At 32.2% G+C, this 21,579-nt stretch overlaps 1 protein-coding gene across 9 annotated transcripts in view; it reads left to right on the forward strand.

The window, feature by feature from the left end:
* Positions 1–3,505: 3,505 nt before the first annotated feature.
* The window catches only part of LOC143244861 (uncharacterized), a 35,944-nt gene continuing 17,870 nt past the window's right edge, over positions 3,506–21,579 (forward strand). For 3 of the 9 annotated variants that reach the window (XR_013025358.1, XM_076490281.1, XM_076490283.1), the window contains exons 1-4: positions 3,506–3,643; positions 7,244–7,450; positions 11,490–11,627; positions 14,427–14,475. Coding sequence is in view for 5 of the 9 variants with exons in the window: in XM_076490281.1 (XP_076346396.1) it covers positions 7,397–7,450; positions 11,490–11,627; positions 14,427–14,475 (241 nt within the window). In the remaining 4 variants the exon portion in view is untranslated. Of the gene's footprint in view, positions 3,885–7,243; positions 7,451–11,489; positions 11,628–14,426; positions 14,476–21,579 lie in introns of all 9 variants that reach the window. The other 6 variants (XR_013025355.1, XR_013025356.1, XM_076490280.1 and 3 more) reach the window with 3 other exon arrangements.

Genomic DNA, 21,579 nt, shown 5'->3' on the forward strand with positions numbered 1-21,579 from the left:
TGCTAGTTTACGGAGTTACAACGCTAAAATCAGGGGTTCGATTCCCCTCGGTGGGCTCAGCAGATAGTCTGATGTGGCTTTGCTATAAGAAAAATACAAACACTCTACTAAATATTGTGTGTGTTTTCTTATAGCAAAGCCACATTGGACTATCTGCTGTGTCCACTGAGAGGAATCGAACCTCTAACTTTAGCGTTGCAATTCCGAAAATTTACTGCTGTCCAAAAGAGAGATTTCTGCTATAAAATCTTGATATAGTGCTTTCATTTTGCAGAAAATACCCCATAGTTTTCTTTAGCAATGGCAAACAGTAGCAGACAGTTTGTTTTTGCACATTTTATCTCTTTTTTTTTTTCTCTTAACTTCTTTTTTAAATCTATATTTAGATACGTTAGTTAACATAATATGTCAGTCTATATTTGAGATGCTCATTTAAGACTTACTACTCAAAAATATAGGTTCTTACAACTTGCTCTGCTTCAGGTCTAAAAATTTGCGTTGTACATAGGTACATTATACCTCCGTGTTATATTTCATAGTCTTGCAACAAAATACATATATTCATTAAATAACAATATGTTGCTGATTCTTCAGTTATTCGAATGTATTTTATTTATATATATGTATATTTTTTGTTGAACAAAGAATCTTGCTGTTCAATGTCTACTCGTCATACATAAAAAAATAGAAGCAAAACTAAAATTTAAGTTTTATATTTCATTTCTTGCGGGGCTATTTGTCAAATATTACATTACAATTACATTGTATTGCAAAACAGAAAATGAATATTCATATAAACAACGCCTAAAGGTTTGTTTGTAGTCAAGAACAAAATCTTCACAAAATGCTAGCTGTACTCTTCCCATCACGGTTTCTACCATTGTAATTCCGCAGACATGCTGCAGTGCCACTGGGGAGCACACATAAAGGAAAAACGGAAAACTAAACAAAAATATGCAACATTATTAATTTCAGAGTCATTTAAATGATCATTTAATAGCGTAGTAAGTACAAACTTGATAAAGTAAAATAAACGATAACGTAAATAGTAACTGAAGATAATTATAAAATGGAGTGCAATAACCATTGATCTTTATGTATAAACTGGATCGCGTACTCTGCTTGGTTTGAGTCAGAAAAATGAAGCCGACGAGCTCCTTGCTTCATCCCTCGCTTCATCCAGCGGTAAGTCTACAGATGTACAACGCTAAAATCAGGGGTTCGATTTCCCTCGGTGAACTCACCAGATAGCCCAATGTGGCTTTGCTCTAAGAAAACACACACACACTCTTTTCTTCGCCATGTTGCAACTTCCAAAATTATCACACGTGTTACAGGTGCATGGAGCCGCTCTGTATTAATCAAGTATAGGCTAAATTTACTGATGATCTGGAGTGTTTTGAAGAAAAACTCAAAGCCCGCGTTTTGACATTTTTCATAAATGTATCGGCACGTTAGCTTACAAATTGAGCTACCTGATTGTTTATTGTTGTGTCAACTAGGGAATTAACGAATGCCAATATTTTAAGTTATATTTCTATGTGTAACTATCTCATAAAATTAACAGACCAGCGTAATTTGTCTGTTTGTATTCTATAACAAACGAAAAGAAATAGAACTTATTAAAGTTTTATTATCATATTCTATTATATTCCACACTTTTTTATGTCAGAAAATATTTCAATACTTGTAAAAAGGTTTTATGAACGAACACATAACAAATACTTATGATATAATACATATAAAAAACATAGTGCAGAACATCAATATCTTCATGCAGTTCACACAACACTAAACTGAACCAACAAGGTACATGGCCAAAATGATTCAAATAAAGTTTATTCGTAACAAATGTGAAAATTACGGAAATATAATACAGGACACCAACATTATGTGCTTGTACATATTATTTGCTTTGTCTTGAAATTTTTGTAACTAGAGAGGCCAAGCAACCCAGACCTAGTAGTAAATTATTGATTGGTTTGTTTTGTTTTTTTAATTTCGCGCAAACTACTTCAGGGCTATCTGCGCTAGCCGTCCCTAATTTAATAATGTAAGACTAGAAGGAAGGCGGTTAGTCCTCACTACCCACCGCCAACTCTTGGGTTGCTCTTTTAGCAACGAAAAGTGGGATTGACCGTCACGTTATAACGCCCCAACGGCTGAAAGGGCGAGCATGCTTGGTGTGATGGGGATACGAACCCGTAACTTATTGAAGAGCATGAATGAAAATATACTGAATCATTATGGATAATTATATGAATCATCATAATCGTTATAATTTGCATAAATTACATTTATATAGAAGAAAAATTACTCAAAATGTCATTAGTTTACATGACAATAAATGAATATTGAACATATTAACACGACCTGATATTCACAATAACACACCTATGAAAAAAATATGTTAAAAAAAAACAACCCTTTACAAAGATAAGCGTTCATTACTTTTATAAATAAACCAAACGGTAGAATATCAAATTTAAACAATTGAATTTTATCATAACATATTATCTGGTGCAGTTTTAATTTTTACTGGTGTTTACATAACACTAACTTTGAAAACTATCTCTGAACCTTATCACAAGTACTTTTCTTCGTGTACATTGCAGCGATATGATCCATCTTTATTTTGCAGTAACAGTCTAATAGTTCAATTTACGTAATCAAAGCATTCCTCTTCAAAGTGATCTAAACAAAGTACAGCACTGTTTGCAAGATAGAACTTATCCCTCTACATGTTCATAACCCAACTTTTCACAATGTTGGGTTTACTATGAAGGAATTTATGTTGGTTTATTACATTGAATGCTGGTTAGTATGTATATTGCAATTACTGCAACAAATTAACAGATAAATAAGTAAATTCAAAGCTCATAATTATATTGAAGTGTAATTTTATAAAATGGCGCCAGATGGGTTAAAGCGTTCGACTCGCAATCTGAAGTTGCGGGTTTGAATCCCCTTCGCACCGAACATGCTTGCTCTTTCAGCAGTGGGGGCGTTACAATGTTTCAGTCAATCCTATTATTTGTTAGTAAAAGGGTAGCCCAAGAGTTGTCGGTTGGTGGCGATGACTAGCTGCCTTCCCTCTAGTATTACACTGCTAAATTAGTGACGGCTAGCGCAGATAGCCCTCGAGTAGCTTTGCGCAAAACTCAAAAAACAACTCTTTATATCATGGCATTGGAAATTAAACACTATTTTATTATCACTGCAATGTGTCATCATCGATTATTGTAGACATTGACCGAAAACCTGTGAATGTGATGCATATTACTTTAATTGCATATGGAAGGTAAACATTTCTAAAATAAAGAGATTAGAGAATAACCCTCATTTTATGTATCATACTTTTTCTTGCACTGTGAACATATTACAAAACGAGTTTTATAAACATAAAGTTTACTTACATGTAAAAAGAGCTGTCACATTCAGCCGCTTGTCTGCTAATACAATTAAATGTTTTGCATGTAAGCATGATTTAAAAAAAAAAATCCAAGTGAAACAACTAATTTACGTGTGATAATATCAATCACGGGATTAGTTTTGGGAGTGGTTTAATGGCTGCCGAACTGTATCATGTGAACTCAGTGTCAGGAGCTGGACGCACGATCCAGGCTATATAGAGAGAGTATTGGTAACAGCATATTATAAATTAAATGTTAAAAGTTTTACGTGTGTTTCACTGCATTTTTGTTTAAGCATGGCTTATATCATAAATACTATTATCTATAATCAGCAGATGGCGTTGAGCTTTGTTGTTGGTTACAGAGTGTTTCGTAAATAATCGGCAACGAGATAACGATGGGTGGCGTGAAATTCATTTAAAAGTAAAATTGATTCATATCGTTTTAACAACATCAAAAATTCACAAATTAGTAAGCCAATGAATATTTTTATTAAATATATTAAATAATTTTAAATATTATCCTTTATTTTTTGTTAAAAGTCTAACATAATTAAATTATATATGTTTATTTTTAACTTTCAGCGTTGAACCAAGTCTCACCTATGCAACTCTCTATAGAATGTCTACTGTCGTTTAGAAATTAGATAGAATATTATATCTGTAGTTGAATCGTATTATAAATATTCTAACTCATTTTGAGTAATTTAGAGAATATAATGGTTTAGGTTAATTAGCTTAGTTTCTGTAGTTATAAACAACATTACCAAACTGTTTATTCTAGACGGCTTGCATTTGGTTGCTCTGTTGCTGTTGTGTCGAGCAACAGTTATCAATCTGGATCTCCACTGTTTTATAGAAAAGGAATGTTCTTACTTACATTGAAAATTTGGTGTACAAAAATCACACATAATAAATAGCAACCAATAAAGACGTAAGTGATATATCTAGATATTAAATGTTTGGAATGGGAATTCAGAAGGGGGTTATGCTCAAGCATGAAACGGTTATAACATTTTCCATTCTGTATTCACACACTATAGTGGGATGGCCATGCACAAGATGTGAGGATATACAGAATGCCACATTAAAGTAGTTAAGGTATGTGTAATCTCCACTTTGACAATTGAAGACAACTTGTAAAATTGCTGTAGATTGCTGCCAGCTGTTTGCTAAACCTGTAATTAGTAGTCTAAAATTAGAAATACCTGCATCTTATTCAGACTGTGTACTAAGAAACATGCTATGACACGACTCCAAAATAGGGGGAGTATCATCTCTAGTTTGGCTTGTGCTAAAAACTCCTCTAGAAGTTAAATGATGTAATTATAACCAGTCATTTGTCAATGCAATGAAATTAGGGCTAAATTTTGTTTTGTGTGACTAAATGAGCAAATGTGACAGTAAAGAGACCTTACTAGTAACATTTGTCTGTGTAATTCATAGAAAAAAAATAAAATATGTAAGTGAACAAATAATTATAGGTACTTGCTTTTCAACTTACAGTTAAACTCTATGCCAGTAAGACCAAAAGAATAACAGGTGGAGGATTCTAATACACTTAACATCAAGCTTTGTTGTGTAACTTCTAACTTTTAATGCCAAATATACTAGCCACTTTAGAGCAGCAAGTAAGCTTTGTTGAATCTTCTTTTGACATTTCTGTCAACAAAACTTGCAAAACTGTGGAGAAAATTACTTTACAGGGTTGAGGAACTAGATTTTATATTGTACAACATTTGTAACCACTACCTTGTTTTGTGTAGGATTTTCTGTTGGGGTATAGGTTTTATTTTCTTATAGCTTGGAACTAGTTTGAATTTATCAATGATGGTAGGTTATTCAGATTCTGAATATTGCAAGAATTTTAAATTTCTATTAAAAATTTAAAATTAAAAGAGTTCTGAAAACCTTTTTCAGGAATCACCCCACTAAACATGTCTTTCAGATTGACAGAATGCATTGTAAGTGGTAAAAGACAGAAATTATGAAATACCTCAGTGGATACTAACTGTAATAATGAAAGGTTTATGATGTTTCATAAAGCAGCTAAATATTTCTGTTGTGAACTAATTGATATAATTGAGATTAAATTGATTAATGTCACAGAAATGATCAATCAATTGAAATTAGTGTTTCCAATTATTACTTTTAGTTCCTTATTCTGGTTATTCAAACAATCATGGAATTTCCATTATGATTTCTTATTATCAAGATTATTTCCAGTTAATTCAGTATGGTTTAGTTTAATCAAATAATGTCATGAATTACAAAAATTAACTAACTGAAATTGTTGTTGCTGATTATTACTGAATTCAATATTCAAAACATTGAGGACACATGATATTAATTGATTATTTGAATGAAATAGATTAATGAGCACAACTGTTAATTGATTATTAAATTCCACTTATCATCCATCTTCTTAGTAATTTTTTTGACATTTGTTGTGGATGTTACTGCAAGAGTTGATGAAGTAAATGTTATGGATTTGGTTTAATGTGATTTTCAGAAATTCAAACTATTGTTACAATTTAAATGGGAACACATCAAATAATGTGGTTTAAGAAAGAGATCTTGGTGTTTTGATTGAAAAATCACTTAAGTCATCTAAATAGTATATTGGAACAGTGTAAAACTAATGTGGGTTATTATTTTACTTCAGAACATTTTAATTTGATTCTTGAACAACCCTGTATAACTCCCTGTAAATGCAAGTAAGTTGAGTATTATTCATTCTTGGTTTAGGTGTCTTAACTGATAAAACTAAAAAAACTTTAATAAGTATTGTTAACAGGTAGAAGAAAACTACTGTGGTTCAACTGAAATGCCAGAACTGGTATGGAATTTGGACAAGTTATTGCAATTAGTTGATTTGAGATTTGGTACTACAAGGTTTTCTTAGTTTTGAATATCTAAGAACACATGTAGAAACTACAAGCACTGAAGCCAGCTTTTATTTGAAGAAAAATAATTTAAATGCTTTTGATTTCTTTAACAGTTTATTAGATTATATGAAACCAGTTTATGGATGTCAAATATTCTCTTCTCCATTAAAATTAAAGGTTTGAATGTTCAGAAAATTGATTAAAGATTTTTATCTAATAGAAGGTCTTCTATTACCTTTTAGATATTATCTTCTGATCATCTTGTAGTGTGAATGTTGGATTTAACAGATTTTGATAGGGCTATTTTTTATTTATGGATAAAAAGTAAAAGTGTTTAAAATACATTTTTAAAACCTCATTTTATTATGTCTACTTAGTATGATTAAGTGGTAAGCTTAGAAAGAAAGTGTACAAAATTTGAACCTGTTAGACTTTTCAAGAACAGTAATGATATTACATAATGTAATATCAAACAATAATTGCTACTTAAGAAAACAATTAGACGAAATATAATTGCATATTCAACTTTACTATATAAATTTAGGATTAAGTTTATTATAATTTTTCTTATTTATCTATATTTGAATTTTATTACATTGTTATTTAATGATGTAATTGTTAATCTTGAAATTTGTGACAGTTTAAAACTGATTTGAACTTTTTTCAAAACTTGTACCTAATAATACCAGATAAAAATGATGAAATGTTACACTTTTTAATTCACATATTTATCTATAAGTGATTATAAGGATTGTTTATAGATTGGCAACTTCTTTCTAAAATGTATTCAAATTCATGATATAGTTTACCCAAATCATTCAAACTTCTTAATATCCATTTAAACAGCCTTTTTATTTTTATAATGCAAAATACCCTTAGAGTAAAAAAAATACAAAAAAATACTAAATATTTTGTGGTTAAAGAGTGTTTTGTTTTTTTGCAGTGAACTTAAATAATTGCAACAGTTATTTGGAGAATGGTTTCAAATAATCGGAGCAGCAAAAAAGTCAACATTTATCCGTGTATTAGAATCTTTACACCAAATTTGAGTTGATACAAATTTTATTTGGAGATGACAAAAACAAACATTTTTTAAATGGCAAGAAAAAAGAAGGTCTTGAAATGCATTATTGACATCAAAATTAAGGCAGTAAGTCTGTATTTTATGAAATTTTTACTATTTATCTCTTTTTTTTTTTATTAAAACATTACATATTTTTATAACTTGTTTCTCATATCATATGCATGGAATTATTTAAAAATAATTTATGTAATTAGAAAAAATATGTAAATATAATGCTGTTTTACACTTGTATCCAGTAATGAATTATATACTGTTTGTTGTGCATTCAAATAGAAATTCATTATACCAGCTTCAGTTTGTTTGTAACGTATTTTCACTTTGCAGTTCAATGCCTGAATTTCTTTTAAGAGACTTTATGTCTTTGTAACCTGTATTAAAAGTTTTCATGAATTCTATGACACGTAAATTAGAGATTATTTAAGAGCTAAATGTAATATGACTACACATGTAATATTATTGATAAAAATTAATTACATTTATAACTGTCTTTAATACTAGTTATATATACGTGTTCTTGTGTTTTTTTAAAATGAGTTACTGAACTTATGCTGAGAAGTACACATACAAGTTGGAATGATGTAAGTTAAGCACAATTAAACAGGCATTTGATTACAAACTTGTAGAAAATTAACTTTGTTTACCCCATATGTTACAAGTAATGAGCATATATTAACCTAAAATTTTTAAACAAATTATTTTCGAGAAACATGTTGTGATGATGATAATGTTGTATTTTTCTTGAACTGTATTTATGAAATATATTGACATAAATATATAATATTACTAAAACTACTTTATTTATTTTTGATCTTATATATATAATTTTATGATTTACTTCTAAATTGCATTTTGTTTAGAAACATGAAACAACTATTAATGGTAATAAACTCTAATTTATTATATTTAGTAAGTTACATTGAGCCTAACCTCACCTGAAAATATAATCTCCAATCAAGTTGCTATTACAGGAGTTTTATAAAAAAAAATGTTTTAGTGCCTTCAAATAAGAATGACCTTAAATTAAAGATCTTTACCTAATTGGCTTAATGTTTAACATACATTTATTGTGTGTTTACAAAATAGTACACAGCTGTTAATCTATGAATTTATTGTTATAAGAAGTGATTATTAATATCATTGATGAATTAAGTTCTGATTTGGTACACTACCTCTGATCACATAAACAACTATTCTTATTTAGTGCTGCCCTCTATATTCCAAAATATTTTTGCACATGATACAGTCCTTTTCTCTCCCTTCATTTGAAACTGACTGATTCCAGTGAGTCTGTCATGCAAATCATTGCACAACAACTCTCCTCCAATAAAACCATGACATACTTTCTTGAAGCATGTGACTCCCTCTATCAAACTGTCGTTTCTTGTTTGGCAATACTTGTGCTCTAATATTTAGTTTGTACTCTCTTCAAGTGTTTTATTATGTTTCTATGTTTTTGTATTAATTTCTCAACAAATTTACATTGTACTTTACAGTAATGATATTCCTAACTTGTTTAACTTTTCTGAAGTGGCATTATTTTTATGTTTGTACCCAGTTATGAAATTTATTACTTCGTTACAAAAACATTTTGTTGTTTTTACCAACACAGTTGTGTTTGCTTAGTCATTTTGTTCTATGAAATCTAAATTCTCACTTTAAAGAATATATTTGAGCTTGTTCCATTCACCCTTCCCCTGACGATGTTTATCAATCTAAATGGAACATTTTATGCATTGGTCTTTGGGTGAGAAGTCTTCAATCACTATACCCACTGTTTCTCATATCATGGATTTTATCACTTGGCTCTTTGATCAGAAATCTTGTGTCTCCTCAATCACAGGTTACTGGGCTGCCTTATTCCATACTTTTCATTTTCTCTGGTATAGAAAAGTTTTTTACCTCGTCTACCCTTTCCCTTTTTTGTATTTGTTGAATAGATGTCTGTCTTGGTATGTTGTACTTCCAGATTTGGATTTTAATGTGGTTCTTTACTGCCTCACTTTCCCTCTGTTTGAATCAGTCCTTGTGCTCAATTTTCCACTTATCTCTTAAGACACATTTCCTTCTTTTCATAGCTTGAGGATGTTGTAGATAAGATTTATTTGCTGTCAGCATTTTATGTAACCTATATCATCCACATATATTCTTCTTTATGCAGATCAATCTTTTCTCCCCAAAATTTCAGTGGCTTGGGAGAATAGCTCCTCCTCCTTATAAATTATAATTTTCAGTGGCACTAAATGCACACTGTTGAAATGGGGTGTTCTGCAAGATTAAGAATAAGTTTGTCCTTGTGATAAATTTGCTTCATTGATATGCCCATCCTGAACTGTACTCACCTATAGACTTTATGGTTAAAATAGAAGGAGATAAGAAACTATCTTATCAGTATCACAAATCAGATGTGGTTTGCTTTTCAAAATAGGGTTTTTGTGGTTACCCATTGCACTGTCTCAGATGTTATCATTCATTTGAACTCTCCACTGCAATTTCTCCTTTCTTCCCGTCTAGTTTGGGGGTCCTTAACATTTTCTATTTCCAGGCCACTGAGCTATTAGACCATGGATGTATCCTTCTGAATGTGACAATGATAAAATATGCACATAACAATAAAATAATTCAATTGAGAGAAGGGCTTGGTGTTTTGTTGGTGTAACTGGTGAGATGTCATCCATTATGTATAATTGTAGTGAGTTGTCAAAATTGCAGTTCACTTCATTGATTGGAATCCCTCATCCTACTCCCATGGATGTCAGTTCCCAGCAGCTGGGGTTTGGATTTAGAATAGAATCAATCAACATAAGTCCTAACTCATGTATTACAGATGTCTGTATTCCTCCTTCATTTCTGCTCCATCAGTGTTATGGGTCAAGGTGGAGGTACTTGCAGATTATTACAATTCATCCCCTTCTTCTATCTCTTTATGTTTATTCTGAGGACATTACTGTGCTTGGAGCAGTCTCTGTCAATTTCACTTTTAAGGGAGATGGTTTACATTACATAGACACCATTTTTATACCATATGTCTGGTTTTCAGATCAGTCTATGAATTTCTCATATTAACATGTGTCCTGTTCATGATTTGGGAGGTACTAGATTTTTTGGTCTCATGAACTTGAGATTAAGATGGTATGGTCCTTTTTCCTATCCTCTTTCCTTCAGAGGACTTGCCAATGATATGATTCTCTTTCCTACCCCCACATGGATGTTGGTTCCTGGTGGCCTGGGTTTTAAAGTGTAGTCAACTTGGTAGTGGTATGATCCTATACCCTACACCGACATAGATGGCAGTAACCAGTGACCATGTTTTGGACTGTAGATGACTTATGGATGGTATGGTTCTCATCCTATTCTTGTGTGGATGTTGGTTCCTTGTGGTGTGGGTTTTCGATGTAATTAACCTGCTATGTCAGGTCTGCCACAGTCTAGCACTTATGTATTTTCAAGGATCAAGTATCATAATATTTTATGGTTAGATCACTATCAAACCATAGTTTACTCCCACTTGTATGTGCTCCTCTGTTTTTTTGCCCATATATGTAGTATTTTTTTTTTATGGGTTAAAAGTATGTCTTACTCAGAAGTGGTGAGATCTTCCACATCAGATTTTAGAATCTGATCATCTTATCTTAGGGAATGTCTTCTGGACACTTTTTGAAGGATGATTCTTTCATTCCTTTGCACCAGTCCCTCCTCCTGTTTATTGTGTGATTCTAGCTATTTATGTGATGCACCATATCAGAAGCTGTAATTTTCATATACTGAAAATCTATTTTCACACCTTTCCTCCCCACTGAAAACTAGTGCTTCCATTATCTGCCAAAACTTGAAGTGATAATTTGGTAGAACTGAATAGTGAGAATCATATTCATCAAAAGAATATGTTGCATTCTTATTGGTTGAGTGTTATTACATAATAACTTGCATGAGAGACTAATTGTAATCAGTCAGTTCCAATTGAGGGGATACAAAAGAAATGGGCATGTATATAATATATTTATATATATATATAGTTATAATAAAAACACAATTTCATTCTCATACAGTACTTTCATTTGTTTGTTATTTTGTGGCATTGGCATTAATATTCTTGATATTTTGTTAGGTAAGTTGTCCTGGAGTGTGGCTGGACTCTAAGAATCATTTGTATGTTAACCTATTCATGTTTGGTTTATATGCCCAGACAATCCCTCATTCAGCTGTCTTTCCTGTTCTAATCTTAGAAAAATTTCGATTTGAAAAAGTATGTACTTTCAGTTTCTTCTTACTTAATACTATTCATTTTGTAGCATTTTTCTTCCTTTAAAATCTGAAAAGAAATGAGTGATTTAATTTTTTGTAATGAAAGTGAAAGTGTAAAATCAAAAGGTTAATCATTGTTAAATGTATTTATGCATTTATAGTAAGCACTATATTAAGTGCCAAAATCTGATACAGTACATCACTATATTAATATTATGAAAAAATTAAATTATTCATTTCTAATATGTTGTGTTCTAGTTTTTTCTAATTTTCCATTTTTTTTACTAATATAAATATTTTTTTATTATCATGAGCCATTGTGGTGGTTTATAATAGGAACTGTCTATTTGTTCTTCTGTATTATAATTTGTGTTCCATGAGACTAGAGCAAAAATAGCTCTAAGTATTGTAATAAAACCTGGGCATTGCTACAAAATCCATTATTGTGCATTGTAGTTTTTAAGTTTATTTGACTACCTAGCAGATAACTGTTAACACTCAATCATTTTAATGTAGTCTGTGGTTTATATGGAGCCTCATAATATACTGTGTGCACACATATATAGCTGCGTGGAAACTTTGGATGTAATTTAATGTTTATATAGCAGGAATTATATATATATACCATAATGATTATTTACTTGTTGCAACTGTATTGATGTTGCTTATCATTTGTTTATGCATAGAGTTTCTCTCCTTTAGGACATGAAGCTGCTGACAAAATCATAGTTTTTTTACCAGTGCAATTTCAGCTGTGTTGCACAGATTTCTTGGCCAGTTCCTGCAACAAAAATCTTTAAGTAACATCAAGCTCAGTTTTGAGCATCAGATCAACACTCATAGGCTGTTGGTAGTGTCAAATTATAGCAAATACTGCATGATTGCAAATTTTATAGATACTGCAGATAGAGCAGCCATCCTTGTTGAAGTTGACTCTAAATAGCAGCAAGAGTCATGCAAGTAGGAGATGATGAAAATTATGATAATTCTAGGTAAAAGTAAGTTATAAATGTTGTAGCTGTTTACATCATTTAGAAAATATTTAATTTTAGATAAAGTTTGTAATAGCAGGGTTTGAGGTTGTCATAATGGAAGTGTCACAACTCAAACTACATCATAAATATAGGGGGTAGTGTTATATTTATATAGTTAATTCATAATTCTTAAAACATGTTATAAATCTTGTAGAGTGTGTAAAATGTCACTTGAAAGGGAAATTTGGGCAACTGCAGCATAAAGATAATGTCCTAACTATGGCCAGCAGAAAGGAGAAACAACTACGAGAAATATTAAAAATGCTTACTTCTATATATATCCTATTATATTGTCTTATATTTATGTTGCCTTATATTTGCACTGAATATATATGGAATATATGCATACATCTATACAACTTCAAAAATTCAAAAAGCTATCTATATTATGGCTTTACAACTTAAATAAACTAGCCAGCATGCATTGGATATGCATATGTGTATAAAATTCATGCAATTACAAAATATAGTCCATGCAACACTCCAGTATAGTTCAGTATTCCTTCCAGTACAGTGTTTAGAGACTCACCATGTAGCTACAGGGTATAAATATAGCAGATATATATTTTACGAGCACATACCTGACATATGGTATGTTGATCCCATGTATCATAATGATCAAACATCCATGCAGTCCACTATCACTGTTAGCATTGTAGCAGTGATATCAGGAGCAACAGCCATCCAATTTGTATAAAATCAATTCAAAGTTTGTCATTGTTTCCTAAGAGAGCAACATATACCAACTATGTATTTCATTTGTAACATGGTCATGGGCTGACTTGCAGGCAGGCCGAGTAGGTTGTTTTGGCTTAGCCATTGGAGTTTCAACTAATACTACCAGCTGTTACATGAAATATTTATTTGAAGTGAGGATGCAATGGGTGAATGGAGCACGCAAGCACTAACTCGAGAATTTATAGTTAAAACAAAGAGGCCCCACTTTTCGTAGGAGTGTTAAAAATGCACAAATAAGATAGGTAGCTTAAAGTGAGCATGCAATCACAAAAAAATAAAGAAGCTTCATGTTTGAGACATAGTGTTGACATTATTTCCTCAGACGACTCTTTAATATGTATTACCTGCAATTGAGTAATGACATATCACATACTTTAAAAGTCAAATATCCTGTTTTGCAAGTCAACACCTACCTCATATTATGATATTTGCATCTTTCATATTTTCATTATAAATTTTTATTAATTTACAATGCATTAAAATTGTTACAGAAGAAGCTTAATTGTATTCATATTCAGAGGTCATTACTTGTAATGATTGCAATTAAATAAAATACAACTGTCCTAAATGAGTCTTTATCCCAGGCTTCAGAAGTTAATGTAGTATTTCCAGTTGATGATCTGCAAGTGGAGTTACTAAAGTATTAGTTTTATTAACAGCAAAAAACAAAACTTTTAATGTAGTTAATTACAGTGTCATATTTTGAAATCTGCTAGCTAGGGAAAAGTGCAAACTATATTTTTGAATTTAAAAAAAATCTGTAGTATGGTGTTGAAAAATAGTGCAAAAAGGAACATATGTGGTTATATATGTAAACCTTGGCAATTTTAGAATTATTTCTAATTCTGATTTTTTGACACTTGGTATGGACTGTTTTTGTTTTTTTTTGTAACATTAATTTCAACGAATAACTTGTATCACTTAAATCTTTTCCTTGAAAAACATTTAAGGAAAGCAAAGAGGATAATTGGTTAAAATTATATTTTGATTATGACTGAACAGATAATCAGTCTTTGTTCTTTATTTAGGCATTTCCAAAAACTTCTGATCCAGCTGCTGTGACAGAAAAACTGGAAGGTATAACATTAATTTTTCTTATTAATATGAATATTTTTCTATGACTTCTAAATTTAGAAGTTTGATAAAAAAATACATTCTTTGTCTTGCTTGAAACTATAAGTTAATTTCTTCATTAAGAGAGAGATTTATTTAAATTCCAATTTTAACAACATGGAAGTTACTTTATCATTACAAATAAGAGTTATGATAACTATATTAAATTTTACAAAAGCAATTTAATGTTTTATAAAAGGTTCCTTTATACAGGGTGTTCAGAAAGTCACTGTGCAGTTTTGTAATCATATTTTATTCAGTCTATTTCAAGCAAGCAACTGATAGCAGTGTTATCAGGCCTGTATTGATGCCAACGGGGGTCACTTTCAACATTGTTTATAATTGTCATTCGTATTTACCTCCTGTATTCTATATTGAAACATGTCTGTTAATAAATATATAAGTGCACAGTGACTTTCTGAACACCCTGTATAATCGTAGTACTGATTAATGTAGATAATCTTGTGAGGAAACAAATTAACCAATTAATTTATAATTAAAATTTCATACAACTGATATTATTCACATTCATCATATTCATAAATCATCAGTTAGAATTACGATAAAATTAAATATCCATGAGTGTAGTATTTTTCATAGTTAAAGATATATTAAAATATATAGTTTAGATCTAAGTTTGTGATAATGTGATTCTTCTCCTCTCCAAATTGCCTATTTTAGATTTTCCTTCTACTTTTGTAGGATCTTTTGAGTGTCAACAAATCACACACATATTCTTGAATATTGTTGAGCTGTGATGTAAATTATATTACTGAGATGTAAACAAGAAAGTCAAACCCATATAACATTCCCCCTCATATCTCATCTTGTGTTTCAAAATGTTCCATTAACTTTTTCTTAGTGCTTTCTTATAGTATTTGTTTAGATACTAATTTTTTAAGCACCAGGCTAGGAATACTTGGTCTCAATTTACATTATTTACCCTACAAAGTTTTTTATCTTATTTATAGCTTAGACCAGTTAAATTATAGTAGATTTAGGACATTTTTATATTTTGTGCATGACAATTTCTATCCTAAATAGCTTGCATTTATAAAATAATGATTAATATTTTGGATCATAATTCTGTTAGAACACACATACCTGCAATGCTTAGTCTGTTAATGCAAAAATTTCTTGGGTTTTAATATGTTTTTTTTATTCATTACTGTAAAAGTAACTAAACAGTTAAAATTTAGAAACATATTAGGTTAAATCAGAAAAAGTAAATGAAAAAAATAAACTATTTCTTGTGATACTTAATATTCTAGCATACACATATGAGTGCTAGTAATCCAAATATTTGTTTAAAATGCTGCCTAGCTGTGATTAATGACTTTTGTTATATTTTGAGATTATCTAGGTGTGGCTGTAAAGCATTAAAATTAAATGAACCCAGATGTGAAAAGTCTGTTAGGTTTGACTGTAAGAAAAAATTGTGTGTTATAATATACTTTTAATAAAACCAGAAAAAAATGGTAAATTAAATTTAGGTTTATTTCTTATTTTGCCACTTTTCATTTTACTTCTCCAATGTCGATAATGCTAAAGTTAATGTTATGGTAGAGAAAATGACAAGTAAATATAAAATTTTACTGACAACATTTTATATTCATTTATGAAGCTCTAGAGATTATGCAAAGGAAATATATATGGTTAATAAATATTTTTATTCTTAACATTAAAATTATCTTGCACTTGGATCATTCAGTCTGACTCAATAAATAGAAACAAATAAATATTTAGTAAAAATACTTTGTTTAAAAAAATTTATTGTTGTTTTTTTGTGGGACAGAATTTAATATTTATTAGAAGCTAAATTTCATGAGGATACACTAAGTATGTTTAAAGTTACTGTGTATAGTTTCATAGTTACAAGATAATGTAAAATGATCAAACCCATTTTAATGAAGGTAATCATTGAGATAACAAAAATATTTGTTCTAAATAGCTTGTATTGGTTAATCGTTTGGATACATACTCTGTTCAAGTTTTTGATAGAACATTAACTTTTCCCAGCCTATCAAAAAATGATGGGTTGGAGTTTTGGGAAAACTATTCACCAAACCTCCCCTATACAGTTAGATTTTTGCCCTTGGAAGCTGATTTGACGTACACAGTTAGGATTGATTTTGCTCCTGAAAGCTGATGAGACCTATACATTTAAGCTACTTTATCTGCATTTTTAAACTTTAATATATACATAGTTTTAATGCTAAGAGACACAGATAAACAAAACATTTCCAAATGGTAACTGGTGGTTTTACATATGTTACATCCAGCAGTTTGTGGATGTACTCATCCATCTCTTTTGCAGGGCTGTTAGGGCTGCAGCAACTGTGGCTGTTCCCATCAACCCAACTCCAGCATCAGTGGAGGTGGTTGGTGGTTCCTTGCACTACCAATGCAACGATGTCACATCCCCTGAAGCCAGCATGCATATCTTTTTAGGAAACTGAATAACTGAACAATGAATCTTAGTGCAACCAACTCTTGCAGTTCTTCAATTGGAACATCAAGCTCCATCCTTTAGATCTAACTGAGAAACCTGTGTTAGTACTCTGTTGAAAGCTTCATGCACTCATTGATTGTTTTGTACAAGCTGATCTTTGGTAGTTCTTTATTCACAAGAAGAGCACAACCCCGTTGCAGACTTTGTGTCTACCCAATTCTTCTAGCACACTCTAGATGCTCTACCAGTTTTCTTAATCTGATGGTTGTGGATGGCACATTAATCATTTCTACAGTTTAGAGCACAATAATGTGGCTGTTCTACAACAAATCAAGAGCATTGATTCATGATATAATGTTTGTACCATAACCCTTGAGTAGACCTGACTTTAATGGGGTTGTGAGATCTACGTTTGAGAAACCTATCACACTCACTGGCAATAGTTGTTTGCTGTGCCTGCCACATCTACTGCCGTTGGAATGACACACATCTATCCTGGTTTCTCAAACACTCCTACAAGCACTTTCCTAGATCAATCTTTAGATCAATCTTTCCCACAGCACACAAAAGTACTTAGATGAGATTTTTGGTCCATAGGCTCCTCATGGCTTTACAAAATATTGCACAAAGGGGCTTCTTTCCTTATTGATTCCTTTGCTGTTTTCCCACCTATTGTTCTGACAGTAGGAACTACAATGTATGTTCCTGTTGATTCCTTATCATGAACAATGACAAACTTAAATGCTCGCTTGGGACATCTTGAGCAAACCATTGCAAGGCAGTCTGAGATATTAGACAAAATTGCAGCCACCTCCAAATGTGTCCTGGATATGTTGATTGAACAAGATGATAAACATCAAAAATGTGGTCAAACTACAAAGAATCAAACAGAGCCAGAACTTGATGTACCTCTGCTCTGAAGGAACAAAAAGTGAAGTTAAATTGTAATTCCAATATAAGAGTAACTATTCCCATTCAATGCTACTCTCTGTATGCAAACGTATTTTTATGCAAGCCACAAGCTCTCCACTCTATTGAAATAATAAGATTTTAACATGTCTCTCATGCAAATCATCATGCGTTGTCTCCTTACATGGCCCATGTAACTCCTTGTACACTCTTATACCAAACTACCATTTCTTACCTGGCAGTGTTTTACTTTTTTGTTTGTTTAATGCTTTATGTTTGATTTTGTTTTTATTACAAAGTGGTTCTTTTTCAAATTAATTTGCTTTCATTCAACTTGTTTTTTATATTCATATATTTATCATTTAATTCTTGTTGTGTTTTATTTTTACACTCAACTTTGGTAAAGCTTGCTGTGACAATGAATTATGAAGTTAATGTTATTACTATGGGGTTAACACCAGCAACCAGCATTTTTCTATCAGGTCTCAGGTGTGAGCTACACAATGGTGGATTGTCTGCTCTTCTATGTCTTGAGATTAAACATTACATGGAATAACCTGTGTCCCCAGACATCACCCATGTTCTACCTGGACCACCTGAGCCTGTCTAGATTGATGAGGACTTTGATCATCTTTTCCTGCAGAGGTTTTATGCACCCTTCTCTCCTTCACTTTAGCCTACTTACTGTCTTTGGCTTTATATACATGTTTTTTTGTTGTTGTAACCTTATAAGTTATGATGTCATTTTTACTTGGGTCCAGTTACCCTCGACATATCTTAAGGACTTACATATGACCCCAATTTTGAGAGTATACATCTTTGATGTGGTCCTGGAAATTATCAAGCCTAGAGTGACATTGGTCTACCATCAATCCAGCCTTATGAATATTGTGGCTCGGACAGAGCCTCACATACCTCCAATTCCCATTTTCAGCATAGTGGGAGCTTAGCTGTTCAAGTTTCTTCACTGCTAGCATCACTTCATTTTTTATCATTGGGTGCTTCAATTTTAATCAGAATGATTCATTGTCCAGTTCTTTCCCAAACCTACAGTTTCTTCTTTCCTCCTTGAGATCTTGTGATTAACCATCATCTGTTAGAAGTGGTTTGGGAATTGTTTTTGTAGCAGGCAATCAAACCTGTTCCATATCCTTCCAGGTGGTTTTTATTCTTGACTTTTTATTGTCCAAAACAAAATGGGGGATTAATTGCTACTGAGGATTAACTGTTACTGTTCAATTTATCTCTCCTCAACTGCTTCATATCACTACCCAAATTCATCATGGAATATTTTCTCACTCTGAGATGGATGTTTTCTTCAGAGTTGTGAATAAAAGAATGTATATCTCCAGTGCTTACTTACACATGATGATATCACTTTATTCTTGCCCTTATCTTTGGTTTGTCCATCTCAGAGTAGTTTATCAGTTTTGGGCTCTTCCTTTCAGACTTTCTTCAGCATCTTACATGTTTTGTTAAATAGTTTGGGCTTTTACTCATTATCTCTGTGCTCTGGAGGTGTGATTTCATTATTACATGGATTATTATCTTCTTCTGACTCATTCCAAACAGCAATTGGCCAATCATACCTAACAACTTCTTTCTTTTGTAGCTTGGATACATTGATTAATCAAACTGGAAAAGTCTTTCCTTAGACTCACTCAATATCTTGTCCATTTGGGTGTCTTTTTCAACTTGCATATTAATCAAGCCCTGCCTTCTCCTTTATGTCTTTATTCAGTGTAAGTTTTGGTTCACCATGCTCATTTGACTCAGTCACTTACTGATCATGAGATCCTATTGCTTTAGGGGATGTAGTTTTCAGTAGCATTGCTGGTTCCCCTAGGTCATACTTCTATGCAATTCATTCAATGGGTGCTTCATAAATGAAAAACCTGCTCTGGATTCTCTTTCTGTTTCAATTTCTCTTCTTCCTTCCCAAAGAAACAAACAGCTTTAATGGCTGGACAAGGCCCAAATGTTGGCAAATGTACCACTTTCCCCTCTCACATCTGGATCAACATATTTTCATAGATGCATCCATAAAAGGATGGAGACGTGGGTAAATCAATAGGAAAATTTCAGACCATTGATTTGTGAATCAAAATGCTTTGGATGTCATTGTTTTAAAACTTCTAGCTGTATATCAGACATTGCATCACTTCTTTCATCTTGCCTGGCATTGTCTGGTAATTGCTCATTTGAACAGTTCTTTAGTGGTTGCACATATCATCCAGTCCAGAGATATCTGCCTCTAGATGTTAGATCTCTCATACTGGACCCACAAACATCACATTCTTCTTACTGTGTATAACATGTGTTGGGTGCTTTCAATCCAATAATGGATCCTCTTTTGCACCTAGACTAAATATATACCAAGGAGTTGGCATTAGATTCCCTTGTTTCAGGTATCTTTACCTTGGGTTGGATTCTTCCCATATGGATCCATTTGCTACAGTCATCAACAAAAAGTTACCTTACTTTTGACTGCCTGTACCTCATCCACATGCTCTGGCAATCATTACCTTCAGCCAGGAATGGTAACACAAGTACTTTTATGTGTACCTAACCATCCAGTTACTTCATCAGGTGATTTTCTCCTCCATTCTGCTTCTTGTTGGACCTCCTGATTGCTCCTTATTAGCCAGCTCAATCTTGGATTTCTTGGCTACAGCAACTGCTTCTATCACCTCTGGTCTTTCTTCTGCTTTCTCTGCCTTCTCAGTCAACCTTAGTCACATTTCCTACATCCCAACTTTCATGACTAGCTTTTGATCAGTCATTAGTGAGAAGATCAAGTTTCATTCACACCCTACTTGTCTTCTCCTTTATTCAGATCTTTCTTTTATCACAAAAACATTGGCAGCTAAGAAGAGTGGTTTCTCCTGTTTTCTTCCTTCAAGTTCCTATCTTCACTTTCAACCAGATCCAGATAGGCTTCTGTGTCTGGTCAGTGCTCTTTATTGTTATATAACCTATTCTGTGTCTTCCAGGGTACATGTTTCTGATTCTTTATCTTTTGGCAATCCTCTCTATGTGATCTTTCACCTTCTACCCTTACAAACTTGGTCTGCCTTTTGATTTGATTGGCCTATTCCTTTTTACCTTCTCACTCTCAAACCTTTTTCCAGGTGTATTTCCATTATATCTGACACCCCATATTTACCCTTGCTTCTCATCTTCATTTTCCAGTGGAGGTGATTCTGTAATCAAGCACATGGACCACTCCCAGTACATTCACCTCTCACTATCTCCATCATATTGCACCTTTCACTTCATGAGGTTTTGTCAACCACCTGTGGCAATTCTTCAAACTTTGGTGCAATTCTAACTAGTAAGTTTTTAACCATTCTTTCAGGGACCTTTCTAAAATTTTTTATTATATGGATCCTGCTTAGTGGTAAGAAATACATAAACATGTGTTCCTTTAACTTTGAATCTGCACTGTCCAGCTATCTTGACTTGTGCTTTATTGGTAAAACAAAAGGGGATTATTACCCATTCATGCCATTCCTGAGTGAATAACTCAGCATGATCTTCTTTTCAAAATTAAGTTATGATCACCCACTTCACCATCATATGATTTTATTCCTCCAGACTCTCCAACTCATTGTCACCCTCCTTTCTCCAAGTGGAGTATGGGAGTCTTTTTCACTTTCAAGCTACTTGGGTAGTTGACCATCAAAGCATCATGCTGAACAAGTTCT

Source organism: Tachypleus tridentatus, chromosome 2 (assembly GCF_004210375.1).
Source record: "Tachypleus tridentatus isolate NWPU-2018 chromosome 2, ASM421037v1, whole genome shotgun sequence".
NCBI lineage: Eukaryota > Metazoa > Arthropoda > Merostomata > Xiphosura > Limulidae > Tachypleus > Tachypleus tridentatus.